Source organism: Peromyscus leucopus, unplaced genomic scaffold (assembly GCF_004664715.2).
Source record: "Peromyscus leucopus breed LL Stock unplaced genomic scaffold, UCI_PerLeu_2.1 scaffold_321, whole genome shotgun sequence".
Lineage (NCBI taxonomy): Eukaryota > Metazoa > Chordata > Mammalia > Rodentia > Cricetidae > Peromyscus > Peromyscus leucopus.
In genome coordinates, this window is record NW_023505202.1 from 1 (window position 1) to 15032 (window position 15032).

Below are 15032 nucleotides of genomic sequence, written 5' to 3' on the forward strand. Positions count from 1 at the left end.
TCTTCCTTCTCCAAATCTCCTACTAAAGGAGAGAGGCCCCAAACTGAACCTTTCTCCCAGTTCTTAACACAGTACAGCTTCTCAATGGATTCATATTCTTGTCCCTCCACCTCCAAAACAGCTGCAGTCATATGCCTGAAACTGAGCTTCTGTGACTACACAGGAATCAGAAGGATGCTCTTTCCAGTAACCTTGGGGTTCAGTAGCTCACACTCATGGTAAAAACTGATCTGGGAGAAGAATAAGACAGACAGCAAGAAACCCAAAGGATCAATGAAAGAAAACAAGGACCATCTGGCCTTACTGGTCATTACCAGTGAGCTCCACAAAGTCCAAACAACTAAAGGTTTATGAGAGAACTCTCCTTTCTAGGAGGCTCCTCTATATCAGCCCCACTTCTACTGAGAATGACAATTAGTAATGAACACTCTTTCCACACAAGGATGTGGAATTTCCTATTCGGTATTTCCTATCTTCCACTCTGAATTCTGCAAAGTTAGCTCCAAGCAGGTTATTTCAGTGAGTGTGCCTGGCCTCCTAACTGGTGCAGGGCCTGAAAGCTGGCAATTTTCACAAAGGCCTCGCTGTTGCTATGTTCCCTGTCCTAAGGCTCTAAGGTACATGGTAGGCAGCAAGTGTCCATGGAACCCTATGCCACCTTATCTGTACAATTCTATATTCCAAAAGACAGCAGTAACTTTATAAAAATAGTATAGGCTCTAGGCAAATAATCATGGCAACATGCACGCTAGCCACTGAAGAGAGCTGAAATTTTTAACTATGCAAACACAAAATGAGACAATGCATTCAAATAGGATAGAGACACATCCCTAGCTAGGGAACACTCACACAGTTATTTTATCTTCAATGACAGGAATACTCATAATCACACGTCTGGCATGCACACTTATGTGATGGATAACCTAGACATCCCTTATCCTTTCTCCTCATCTTTCTAAAGCAAGGCTATTTCAAGGGGTCAAGTAATCTTTAGCTTATACTCCTCCACTAAACTCACCTATATCTAAAATTTTAAAGGACAGAGGGTATCTTTGCAGATATTAGAAAATCCCCAGTGCCCTAGGTTGCCATGGTCCCTAGTTCCTTTCAATCAATGTAGAGATCTGAATCTTGCAGATCCCTTTTATGTAACCAAGAAATAAAAGACCCTCACAGGATGTACCACCTTTACCCATCAACAAACACATCCAGGTATCCAGATCTTCTCAAGGACTATGCTTAACCTCTCTACACCAGCTCTGAGACAGGGGAGGGGAGAAGGAAGGATCTTGCTTGAGGTCCCTGTAGTTTCCCTAGAAATGGTGGGCCTTAAGACTCCACACAAGATGAAAGCAGGACCCAGACTCTCCAGGCTCACTATGTGATGTTCAAGTCTTAATTCTGCTTCCAGGCAATCAGAAATCCCAGGAGAATTCCCAGCACCACAAAGCTATGAACACATGCAACTCTTCAAAAGCCAAGCTATGTTACTAGAGTGGGTAAGTTGTGCTCTGAACAACAGAAATGGGACCCAGTGTTATATATATATAAAAAAATAAACATATAAATAAATAAATAAATAAAGGGGGGGAGGAGAGGGAGAGGGAGAGAGACCTTGAGGTTCTTAAAGAGTAGTACCCTCTCTAACTGGTTCAGGGCTTTGGTCTGCTCCCCACTACTTAGCTCCAGTTTGTTGAGGAGACATGGAGAAATCTGTGAAAGACAGGCAAACGCACGATTTAAAAAGAGTGAAATAAACTCAGACAGGGCACAGGGCAGGAATGGGGATGAATGGGAGGGAACAGGGGCAGGTCAGGTGCATGCACCTAATAGCCAAGGGTCATTTCCATGAGGTCTGAGAAGTCCAGAGTTTCATTCAAGACAGAATGAGGCCATCCATTCTTTTCCTAGCAGTTTGAGAATCCTTTGATCTGGAGTACAGCTTGATTTGATATCTTTAATAGAGACTAGAGCTAGCAAGCCCCATCTTACTCAGCATTAAGAAGGAGTTGGGGCACAGCCTCTCTAGGACTCTTACTAGCTGACAAGATTGAGCCACAAGGGACAGCCAGACTGTCTTCTTTGTCACATGCATCTTTAGCTCAGCTTGCTAAGCCTCGTCTTAATGACTGGCTTATCAGCATACATGGTAAGTCAACAAAGACAGGTCAGAAAGGAAAGCCTGAAGAAGGAGAGGTACATGGGAGGTATATTTCAGACTATAGGACTGACAGCTATTGTAGATTTCAAGTAGACCCATCTATGCAAAAGCATGTCTTTGCTACTGAGCAATAGTACTCCATAGCACTGAAGTCTAGAAGTTAAGGAGGTTTGGACAGGGGACAGCAGATGAACTTTCAGACCCCACCTTCTTCATGTTGGTTCCACATAGCTCTTGGGTTCTTCTTTAAACTGAGGTAACCTATAAGATAGAGAATGGCATGACTGTCATTGAGGATAATGACAATGTTCTCCTCTATACTAGTCATAGCAAAGGTGTTTTGGCCCACAGTATCCTTGTCTATTGGTTTAGGTTTATGAAAATCTAGTTAGAGGAAAGCTAATCTCATCCCTTTTAGAGCTTCAGAGCCATAGAAATTTGGATATGTAAGACATAGATAAGTAGACACTGGAGCAGGGTGACTAAGCGCTCTTGGGAGTGTGGAGGTTTCTTTTTGTCCTTGGAAAGCACTGCTGAAAGCCAAGAGATAGAGAGTTAGGCACAGAGAAAATAGTAAAAGCAGGTTGGTGTTTTAAAGGCAATAAATCCATGGGGTGAGAAACTTGGCAGCAGAGTCCAAAAGCAGTCTAATGTGCAGATAACAGGGATTAAGTTTGAAAGAAAAAAGAAATGCCATTGGGAGGTTTAAAAGTTATTGCTTCGGAAGCCGGGCGGTGGTGGCGCACGCCTTTAATCCCAGCACTTGGGAGGCAGAGCCAGGCGGATCTCTGTGAGTTCGAGGCCAGCCTGGGCTACCAAGTGAGTCCCAGGAAAGGCGCAAAGCTACACAGAGAAACCCTGTCTCAAAAGCAAAACAAAAACAACAACAATAAAAAGTTATTGCTTCGTTCTTCTCTAGTTTGTCTTTGGAAAGGAGGTATAGACTAGGCAGTTAGATTTAGGACAAAAGGCTTCTCGGGCTCTAATATGAAGGAGTTCTTCCTAGGGAAATCAAAGATCACGTTTCCCTGGGATTAAGGGGTCTGCCAGGATATAGAACATATATAGTGCTAAAATCAGGAAGTTCCAGGCAAGCCAAGATAAGGGCCACTAAATGGGCTTTTCCCACTAATAGTTGCCCAGCCTTGGCCTTCTTTTACAGAAATCAGGCTGAGCTCTGGAAGCTCAGCAACCTGTTCCAGACTGCTTGTTCCATGCTCAATTTGGCATCTTCTCTAGGCTCCCTTTCCCAGATGCTGCCTGCACAGAAACAGACACAAGTTTGGGAAGCAGAGATTCAATAACTCTCGGTCTCCCTGAGGCCACGGCAGCTCTCTCTTCCTTCTCCTTGCTCAGTAACCCTGGGCCTGGAGAACTACTGCTACCTACAGTCCAGTGGCCTCTGATGGGGTTGTGGGTTGGCAGGTCCCTAAAGTGGCTGTGTGGAAGCAGGCAGACTCAAGAGGCCTGGGCAGCCGGGCAGAAGCAAACAGCAGCAGGTTTACCTTGTGAAGAGCAGCTGCACCATGTCCACGAGAGTGTGCTCTGCGGATTTTCTCAATAACTCTGCACGGGCAAAACAAATAACACAGGTGTCATTACTTGCTGGGCTATTATCAGGAGACTTCTCAGAGCAGACTCCCCTCCAAACTGTGTTTACCAAGGATTATGCCAAACTTATTAAAACCAGCTCCAGCTCAGCCTGGTAGCTATAACTTTACCATACCACTAGGTGGTACTACTGAGTCAGGAAAAAGGGACACTAGATAGGTTTTCTTGGGTTATCAATTGGCATCAATTGGTCTCCCATGGGAGATTTGGTTCTGGAACTGAGTCAGTCTAAGATTCATCCCCATTCCTGCCTGGGAACAATGGATTAAGATCTCTATTCTAGCTTCATAACCAAAGTCCTAAGGTTACCCAAGGTAGATGATGGAGAAATCCTGTTTCTCTGGGGTTCAGAAACAGCATCCTGTATACATACTCAGATACCAGATACCAGCTCCAGGAGGTGAAAGAGCTAGTATTCAAGCACCTACCACTAAGTCTCATTTCAAAGCAAATCCGGAAGCAGGACTGCATAATCTCACACACAGATTCATTTGTTAAGTGGGTGCCCACTGGGGTTAGCAACAGAGTTCGGAGGACCTACAAGGAAGAAAGAGAAGGCACTGTGATAACAGAATTGGCTGACAGAGCTTAATTGAAGGGAGAACACTCATCTCCTGGGTACATTCGTCGTTATTATTATTGGTGCTGTGGTGTGTGCTTGCTCATGTGTGCTTGTGTGTGTTTATGGCATGTGCAGGCCAGAGCATAACATGGGCGTCAACCTAAAAAATGTGGTCCAACTTTTTTTTTTTTTTTTTTTTTTTTTTTTTTTAAGTTTTTTGAGACAGGGTTTCTCTGTGTAGCCCTGGCTGTCCTGGAACTCACTCTGTAGACCAGGCTGGCCTCAAACTCATAGAGATTCATCTGCCTCTGCCTCCAGAATGCTGGGATTAAAGGTGTACACCACCACTCCTGGCTCCCCAACTTCTTTTTTCTTTTCTTTTCTTTCTTTCTCTTCTTTCTTTTTCTTCTTTCTTTTTTCTTTTTTTTTTTTTCTTTCTTTCTTTCTTTCTCTCTTTCTTTCTTCTTTCTTTTTCTTTTCTTTCTTTCTTTCTTTTTTTTTTTTTTTTTTTTTTTTTTTTTTTTTTTTTTTTTTTTTTTTTTTTTTTTTTTTTCTCTTTTTCTTTCTTTCTTTCTTTCTTTCTTTCTTTCTTTCTTTCTTTCTTTTCTTTCTTTCTTTTTTCTTCTCTTCTCTTTTTTTGAGGACAGGGTTTCTGTGTGTAGCCTGCCTGTCCTGGATCTCACTCTGTAGACCAGGTTGCCTTGAATTCACAGAGATCCACCTGGCTTTGCCTCCTGAATGCTGGGATTAAAGGTGTGCACCACTACCGCCAGCTTTCCCCAACTTCTTTTTTAAGGCCAGGTCTTTCACTGACCTGGAGTTCACCAATTAGGCTTAGAATGATGACCAGCAAAGCCCAGGATCCTCCATCTTTACTTCCCTGTGATTTACAAGTGGCTTTTTACATGTGTTAGGCAATCTTAACACAGGTGTTCATGCTTACAAGGCACACTGTTTATTAACAGAGCTATTGATTCAGTTCTTTCTCTTTAAAAAAAATGTGCTGGAGATCAAATTCACATACGCTTGGCAAGTGCTTTACCAAGGAGCCACATGCCCAGCTAGGAGTGAGATCTCCCTACTCCTGTTTTTTTTTTTTTTTTTTTTTTTTTTTTTTGAGATAGGATCTTGCACTTAGTCAGGTTGGGTTGGAAGTTGTGATCTTCCTGCTTCAGTCTCCCAAGAACTACGATCACAAGTATGCATAACCATGCTTGATTTCAGGTTTCTTTCTTTTTTTAAGTTAGCAAGAATGCTGACCTCAAAGATGGGTACAATGTCACATGCTTGTACTATTAGCATTTGGGAAATCAAAGCAGAAAGATTAGAATTCAGGTTCTTTCTTAGTTATATGAGATCCTGCCACCCCACCCTCTCAAAAAAAATTAAAAATTATAAGTTGGTGTGTGGCACCATGCCTTTAATCCGCACTCAGGAGGCAGAGGTTCACAGATCTCTGAGTTTCCAAATTAGCCTGGTCTACAGAACAAGTTCTAGGACAGCCAGGGCAAACAGAGAAACCCTGCCTTAAAAAACAAAACTAAACTAAAAACAAAAAATTAAGTGCTAACCTTATTTCATTCCACCTGATTGATGGAAACTCCCACATGCTTGACTTGGGAGTCCTTTCTTTGCTTAGCATGCTCATGATACAAGTTCATAACTCACTCTAGCTCTAGGCCACACACCTAACAGAATGGACGACACAGATACAGTCTACCAGAGGCACAAATGTATTTAAGGGTTCTGGTATTTGATACCAATTCATTTAAGCTTTTAATTATTTTTCTTAGCAAAGCTTTTACTTTGGGTATCTGAGCTCCTTGTTTGGAAACAGAGTCAGTCTCTAAGCCTCACTGGAGTCAAAACACAGCTTCATGCTCCCAGCAGACTCGGGTAAGTAGAGCCAGCAGCACCAGCCCTTGGCCATTAGTCTAATTGTTCTTCCCTCCCACTTACCTGGAGGATTTTCATCAGGAACAACTTCATCACTGGCAGGATCTGTGCCCACAAAACGGGCATGAGTGACAGCATCTGCCATGTTCTCCATGCCCTCTGCTGTGCCCTCATGAGTTGGATCTGTTCCAAAAAAGGGGGACAGGTTAAATCTGTTCCAAAAAGGGGGGACAGAAACAGGAGAAAAGGAAGATGGCCTATCTATAAATGGCTTGGAGAGACTCTGGCTTTCTCACCAGTCCCTAACCTATTGGTTTTTTGAGCTACCTAAGAGTTTTACCCATAACTGGCTTTAAACAAGCCCCTCTGCACAAAATCTACTGAGTCAAAAAGCATGTCTAATGTATCAAAATTACTTGAACATACATGCCCTAGCTCACTTCTAGCTTTTTTTTTTCTGTAAGGGTGTGTGTGTGTTGTGTGTGTGTGTGTGTTGTGTGTGTGTGTGTTTGTAGGTCAGAGGTCAGTGTCGGGTAAAGTAGTACTCTCCACTTTACTTATTTTTTTGAGACAGGGTCTTCATCTTGTGCCTAGAGCTCAGTGATTTCAGCTAGACTGAAGCGAGTACGCCTTAGGGATCTTCCTGTCTCCACCTCTCCAGAGCTGGAACTACAGTGCCCAGTTTTTTATGTGGGTGCTAGGGCTCCAGTCTCAGAGTTTGTGTGTGTCAAGTACTTTACCAACTCAGGCCCCGGAGAAGCTTTGAGTTTTGTAGGTGTACAGTAGGCCTAAGAACCTGCATTTCTAATATCTCAGGTAAAGTGAATACTGCTGGTCCAGGGATACACTTGGGGAATCGCTAGTAGTAAAGTACTTATCTTATAGTGGAAGGGCCTAGAAATAGGAATAAAAAGCAGGAAGAGTCAGAGCTTTGAATGCTAAGGTTGTAGCTTTTCTCTTTTCATTTTTTTTCCCACTTCCACCTTTATTGAGACAGGGTTTCTCTGGTGTAACAGCTCTGCGTGTCCTGGGACTTGCTTTGTACACCAGGCTGGCCTCAAACTCAAAGAAATCCACCTGCCTCTGTCTCCTGAGTGCTAGGATTAAAGGTGTGCACCACCACTGCCCAGCTCTCTTTTCATCTTTTAATATAACTTCTCTTTGGCTGTTTTTTGGAGTTGTATGTTCTGGTGCAATTGGATTATGGGAATGAGGGGAAAAAATAGATGGTTAATGCCACCAGTACTTCTACCTGAGCACCATATCACACCAGATCAAAGGTCTTTGAGTTCACTCTTATTTAAAACAAGACTGAACAAGGATCTTGATACCAAGGCCACGTGTGGTGCCACACACTTGACAGGCTGAGGCAGTAGAGTGAATGAGTTTGAAGCAACCAGGACTACTATAGAGAGAGACCCTCCACCTACTCCAAATAACTTGTTTTTCATTTCTTTAGTTAGCTTTGTTTTCTGAGATAGGGTCTTGTGTAGCCTCTAGGCTGGTCTTGAGGTCACTATGAAGACTAAGTGTGGCCTTCTTATCCTCTTTCCTCTACTTCTAAGTGCTGAAGTTATAAGGCATATGCCAACCACACCCAGCTTACAGGAAAATCTTGTTGCTCTTTAACGAACCAGCTTTAGGAGAGAAAAAGAAACACAAACTGAGTAGGACGAAGGCCTGGGGAGTGGAGGCAGGTAGGATCTCAGCTACAACCATGAGGTGAAAGACTGGTAGTCAACTCGCATTCTGTCAAGGGATAAATCTCTGCTCCTACTCTTGTGGTAAAGAGTCCCAAGGAGCAGGCTAAGAGCCACCTCCAGCAAGGCCTGCAGAGTCCTGCAGAACTGCCTGGCTGCTGGCTTCAGTCCCGGGCTGCTTCTCACGAGTCCACTTGGCTGCTTGGCTCTAGAAGTTGAGCTCATGGAGATAAGGAGGGCAGGCACCCAGCAGCTCAGGCAATGCTGAAGCTGAGGGAGCAGGAGACTAACGAGTCCCTCCTGACGGCAGTGGTAGGAGGCAAGAGAGAAATCTCGCCACCTCCCTCCTTTTTCTTCCTACATAGTCTAGCTAGCCTGAAACTCACTATGTAGACCAGGCTAGTCTTGAACTCACGGTCTCCAAAGTGCTGGGTTACAGTGTGTGCCATACCTGGCAATTTCCCATTTTGGTACCTGAATTAATAGAGTTCCTGAGCCTAAAGCTTGGGGGATTGCCAAGAAACCTGAGCATTTCTCTTGCAAATATGAGGCAGAAGTCTACTTTGGTTGTCTCTTCCTCTCCTGTCTTTGTCGGCACCGTCTCTGACATGTCAAGACTCTGTCCCACTTACAATGTCCTTCTTCTCGGTGTTCAGTAGCCACTTTAAACAAGTGTAAGGGAAGCAGTTTCAGGACTCAGAGCACCATGTGTACTCCAGCTTCTTCTATCATCCTCTTGTGTACTCTTTCAATTAGGACAGAACATTCCATTCTTTCGTTGGTTTGTTTTTTCAAAATAGGGTTTCTCTACATTACAGAGATGGCTGTCCTGGAAACTGCTTTGAAGAAAGACCAGGCTGGCCTTGAACTCACAGAGGGGATTTGACTGACTCTCTTCCTGAAGTGCTGGGATTAAGGTGTGTGCACCACCCACTTGGCTGAAAATTCCATTCTTTATGGTTCTTGCTTAAAGCTTCTCTCACAACTCACTGAAAGTTGTTACTTCGGCCTTCAGGTCACAGTAAAGCCAGGTCTTTCATAGTGTGAATGGCATCTCAGCGTTCAGTGAATAGCCGTCTTGTCACATCTCAAAGCTCCTGGAGTCTGTTTCTTCCTCTCCTTCTACTAATCTCTTGATAAAGTGATTTAAATTCTTTGATCTTTTTATATTCTTATTCCTTCAGCTTGAACAAAGTATAAAGTCCATTTTCCAAAAAGGCAGGTAATAGTGACAGGTCCTTTAGAATCATAGGTTAGAGCCTGCCAGCAAGCTAGATAACCCAGTGTACAAATCATGGCTCGACAGATACATGGGGCCACACTAAGGGCCAGTCCTTAGACAGGATGGAAAATCATCTCAAGAAGCCTTGGCTGTAGGACTCAGGGCAATGGGGGCGGGGGTTCTGCTAGAAGGTTGCAGACACAAAGGGTGACTTAACAAGCTCAATTAGTAGACCTTGTACTCTTCAAGACTCCAGAACATCCTCCTTTCTAGTCACTTGTGAGCAGCTTCCGAGAGGTGCAGAGTTGCTTCTGCTCTCTGGCTTTCGTACATCCCTTCCTGCTCCTTTTCTCATGCCTACAGCAATCATCACCTCCCAACATTCCTCTTTCCCACCACAGGAAGCTTCACTTGACCAGCTGGCCTGCGTCTCCAATGACCAGCCTGCTTGCCAAGTCCAGAAAGGGACAGAGGAAGGAGAAAAGATCAAAGGGAAAGACTCAGAAGGGCAGCTGCTGGAGACACGACCTGCAAGGTGGTGCTCCGGTCAAGGCTGTGGCAACTGGGCCTGGTTTCTTTAGGGAAAGCAGGAAGCCGAGTCTAGTGGGCCTGGAGAGGTTGAGCCCTTATTTTACTCAGAACCTGGCTGACACCCAAGACTCCGGCTCAGGATCCTGAGTGCTTCAGCTAAGCAAATCAAATTTTCTAGAAAAGATAGAGTTTTCTCTCCCTGAAACTTAAAGGTCATTCATTTGCTAGCTAGAACCTGGGCCTCATCTTTCCTTGTCTCCACTTTGGAACATAAACAGCTGCCCACCTGTTTTCTTTGCTCCTCACTTTTCATTTGTTTGTTTATTTTCCGAGACAGGGTTTCTCTGTGTCGCCCTGGCTGTCCTAGAACTCATTTTGCAGACCAGGCTGACCTCAAACTCACAGAGATCCTCCTGCCTCTGCCTCCTGAGTGCTGGGATTAAAGCGTGTGCCACCATGACAGGTTTTTGCTTCTAACTGTTTCCCATGGGTTTTTAATAGGGGAAAAGAATTAGGATTCTGAGTGACAACACCAACTGAAAAAAAGAAGAAAGAAAAAAAAAACCCGAAAATGTACATCTTACATAAACTGACTGAAGGGGACATAACTCAGTAGTGGGGTGTTTGCCTAGTAAGTGTGAGGCCCTGGGTTCAAGTCCTGATATTGAAAAAAAAAAAAAAACAGATCTACTGTAGATTGGGTGAAATAATAGGTCTAGACTGAGAGCAAAACTTATAATACAATGATAGATAATGGATGTTATTCCTACTATACAAAGAGCTTATACCAACTGTTAAATCCAAAGAGAGACAAAGAAATTCAAAGGTTCAACCTCAATGAAATAAAGACAACATACAGATTTTTGCCCACCAAAGTGGCACACACACACAAAAGAAAACTGGTAATATTCAGAGCTGCAGACAGCAAGAAGAAACGGAAACTCTCAAGCATTGCTGGTGGGGAATGTAAATGCTGTAGCCTGCTGGGGAAGTAATCTACAAAATGCAGCACTTATAAAAATGTGAGATATACAAACTTTACACCAGAAACTCCAAGTTCAGAAATAGTTCACACAGAAATAAAAATTGGTAAATAAGGCCATAGAAACAAGGATATTTATTTCAGCATTGTTTATAATGGTTTCAAAAGGGAATAATGCTAATATTAAAGACACCATTATATCAGAGGTGGATGAGAAGGAGAAATAGAGAGTTATTATTTGATAGTTAAGTTTCTGTTTGGGCAATGAAAAGATTTGACAAATAGATGGTAGAAATAGTTGCACAATGCTGTAGTCGTAAACTAAAATTATTATATACTTAAATTTGATTAAAGAGGGTTAGGGATGTAGGGAGCTTGTCTAGAATGTATGAAGTCACTGGTTTGATACTAACATTTCATAAAACTAGGTGTGGTGGCACAGGCTTATCATCCCAGTATGGGAAGTGAAGCCAGGAAGACCTGAAGTTCATATTCATCCTTTCTACATAATGAGACTGTCTTAAAAAAAAAAAAAAAGTTTAAAAGGGAAAATTTTATATGTGCATATGTGTGTGTGTGTGTGTGTGTGCGCGCGCAACGCGCATGCGCCGCGCCTGTGTGAGTGTGTGTGTGTGTGTATAATGTAGATGTATATATGTATGTTTTACTTACAATGAAAAGAATAAATCAGCTACATAATTATATTGTATATATCAAGTTAACACTATTAAGTGAAATACAAAATACATAACACAAATCCCCTTTCACCCACCCTTTTCAAAAAAAGGATAATCAGGCTGGAGAGATGGCTCATCGGTTATGAGCACTCTGCTCTTCCAGAGGACGTAAGTTCAGTTCTCAGCATCTAGATTGGGCTGCTATAAATGTCTGTAACTACAGTTTCAAGGGAATCTCACACCTTTTCTGGCCTCTGTGGGCATATGCATGCATGTGGTACCCATATATACATTCAGGTACATACACATACACATAAAATGACTAAATGAATTTTAAAAAAGAAAAAAAAAAAAGATAATACTGCCTAAATCCAGTACTTGAGAGGCTGAGGCAGGAAGGCTACAAGTTCCAGGCTACCTGGAAAGACCTGTCTTAAGATGGGTGTGTGCATGTGGGGGAAGGGTTTGCTCATGTTTATATACATCAAGAAGAAAAAGTCAAGTCGTGTCATTAATACCTCTTCCTAAAGAGGAGACTTCAGCACGAAGACAGAGGAGAGGTACTTTGCTTTTCTTTCAGATGTCCCAGTACGGTTTGTTTTCTTACAATAAGCATAAATTATATTTGGAAAATAAGGTAAACCAGAGCCAGAGGGATGGCTCAGGGGGTAAAGGAACTTGCTGCCAAGCCTAATAATTGGAGTTTGATCCTTGGGACCCATATAGTGGAAGAAGAAAACCTAGGCCACTAATTGTCCTCTAAGCTCCATGTGAACACCTTTCCGTGTGCATGTCCCCAGTTCCTACTCCATCATACAAATAAATAAAAGTAATCTTCAATAAAGGCAAACCAAAGCACAATGGCACCATACTCCTAACTCTCACAAAGGATGGTAGAAACTAGACTCTCAGGCAATCTCCTCTCTTCTCTCCCTCCATGTACAACCTAGTCCATTAGCATGATGAATAGTAAGTAAGCCTATCCCTCTACGAGGAAAGAGACAGCTGGTATCACTAGGTGGTTTAAGGCCTAAGCAACTGAACAGAAGCAGGAAACAGAGTGTTGGAATTGTCCGACAGAGCCTGGGATTACCTATGAGTGCGTAGGACAGGAACTTGTTGACAGAGCTGAAGTGCCAGGCCGGGTGATAGGACCAGTGGTATCTTCAGAGCGAATAACTTCCAGAAATGGACGAAGGAATACATTTGGCTCAATCTCTGAGAGTTCTGCAAGTAAAATGAACAAACACAAATCAAAATGAAAAGTACTAATAAAAGTTAACCCTAGCAAAAGGTCAGTTTTGTCTGTTGGATGAAGCTAGAGGTCTTCCTGGCTGGGTCAACCCTCCTCCCCTAGAATACCTTGAATTGAGTTCCTGACACTACATTTTATTTGTAAAAGTTTTTATATAGCTCTAAAAGATTAGTAATTTTTAAAAAGCACACATTTAAAATTTAATAGTAAAATTATAAAAGAGAGATTTTAGGCCGGTGCGGTGGTGGTGGTGGTGGTGGTGGTGGTGGTGGTGGTGGTGGTGCACGCCTTTAATCCCAGCACTCGGAGGCAGAGACAGGCGGATCTCTGTGAGTTCAAGGCCAGCCTGGACTACCAAGTGAGTTCCAGGAAAGGCGCAAAGCTACACAGAGAAACCCATGTCTCGAAAAAAAAAAAAAAAAAAAAAAGAGGGAGTTTTATGTCATATATAGACTATCAGAGGTTTTTTTTTTTTCTTTTTTAAAGAGTTATTCATTTATTTTATGTGTATGAGTGTTCTATCTATATGTAAGCCAGAAGAGGGCATCAGATCCCATTATAGATGGCTGTGAGCCATGATGTGGTGCCGAGAATCAGGACCTCTGTAAAAGCAGCCAGTGCTCTCAACTGCTGAGCCATCTCTCCAACCCCAGACTACCAGACTTTTCGCTATTATTTCATTACTGTTGTGTTGTTATTGCTGGAGATTGAGTCCAGGTCACTGCATGTGCTATGCAACTATTCTTCCACTAAACTACGTTCCCAGCCCTTGATCCCAATCAAGAAATTAAAGCTGGGCAGTGGTGGCGCACGCCTTTAATCCCAGCACTCAGGAGGCAGAGTCAGGTGGATCTAGGTGAGTTCGAGGCCAGCCTGGGATATAGGGTGAGTTCTAGGAAAGGCGTCAAAGCTACACAGAGAAACCCTGTCTCTCTGTGAAAGAAAGAAAGAAAGAAAGAAAGAAAGAAAGAAAGAAAGAAAGAAAAGAAAGAAAGAAAAAAAGAAAGAAAAGAAAGAAAGAAAGAAATTAATAGTTGGGCATCAGGCATGGCAATTCCTACCTATAATCCCAGGTTTCAGGAGGCAGACATAGGAAAATCACTACACATTTGAGCAAGCCTGGTCTACATAGCAAGTTCCAGGCCAGGGAGAGTAGCAGGCTACTCTGTTTCAAAACTCAAACAAAAAGAAAAAAGAAAAAAAAAAAAAAAAACAGTACTTATTTAATATAGCCAAAAAGCATGAGTCAATTTCCCATGATCATTTCATCATCTTCTCTAGTGATATACAGGTAAGCTTTACCTCAAGTAGGTTTAACTAAAGAAATTCCAGTGAGAGAAAAACCTAGTTCATAGTCCCATGCTGAAAAGGAAGCCTAAATAAGCAAAAGGCTGAGCAGCCTCAGTTACAGAGATGGTCTGTGATCTTAGACGGCTCTAAGCATTCTTTGCTTCCTTCCTCCCCAGAGAGTCCGGCAGCTAGCTGTCCTGAGATGAAAGAGCACAGCAGTCTTTGAGAGAAATAAGGTCTGAATAAAACAGTGACAGGCTTCAAATCACACAATAAGCAGAGTTTGGTCTACATGGTTCTAACGCTCCCCAAACTACATGTCTGCCCTGCCTAATTGCCAGCATATACTTCTACTGTAGCAGATTTCATCCCAGGTCAAGAAGACACACTGTCCTGGACTACCTGACTTTGCTGAGAGTTGAATTTTGCTTTTTTATACTCTGTGGTTTCAGCTTTCAGAGTTAGTTCTTTTAGTTTTCCTAAAGAGGCCAGAAGTTTTAGGATATATCAAGGCTATTGCACTTTTACAGACAAGAGAAGTGTGTGTGTGTGTGTGTGTGTGTGTGTGTGTGTGTGTGTGTGTGTGTGTATTTGTTCTTATGAACCTTTATTTTCATGCAAATGTAGGGCACTCCCTACTCAGTTCCTACCTTTTGTCTCTCTGGGCAAACATTTTCTGGGCCGCTGCTTCCCAGATTAATGCTTTAATTAATTGGCAGATTGGTAGCATTTTCCAAGCCTGTCTGTACAGTGATCACATCAGCTGTACAAAACCTGCTTCCCATTCCCCACCGGGTCCACCTAGAGATGACAACTTCCATTAAAAAAAAAAACTAAGGAGAAATGTGTGTGCAGCACGCACACACGTGTGCAATAATAAGCATTAAGGTAGACAGACGACATAGAAAAGTGGATTATGGAACACTTTTTTAAGAGCACGTTCCAAGGTGTATAGTCAGGCTAGGAAATGGCTCCGTGAGGATCAAATGCTTGCTGCACAGGCCTGAGGACCTGAGTTCAGACCTCCAGCACCTCTGTAAAAGTCCTAACTCTAGCTAGGGGCTTGCTGGCCAGCCAGCTCAGCTGAGAAGATTCAGTGAGATACTCTGTCTCAAAAAACAAAGGTAGAGAGTCACAGAGGAAGA

General features: G+C 42.8%; 1 protein-coding gene across 1 annotated transcript; it reads right to left on the reverse strand.

Moving 5' to 3' along the window:
- Window positions 1-2373: 2373 nt before the first annotated feature.
- LOC119087214 (Golgi-specific brefeldin A-resistance guanine nucleotide exchange factor 1-like) lies at window positions 2374-12474 on the reverse strand. Its single transcript, XM_037201910.1, has 5 exons — window positions 12436-12474; window positions 6294-6413; window positions 4201-4309; window positions 3667-3727; window positions 2374-2422 (listed from the first exon to the last, which is right to left on the reverse strand). Exons 2-5 carry the CDS (start codon window positions 6402-6404, stop codon window positions 2374-2376), a joined length of 330 nt encoding a protein of 109 aa, XP_037057805.1. The 5' UTR covers window positions 6405-6413; window positions 12436-12474.
- Between the last annotated feature and the right edge of the window lie 2558 nt (window positions 12475-15032).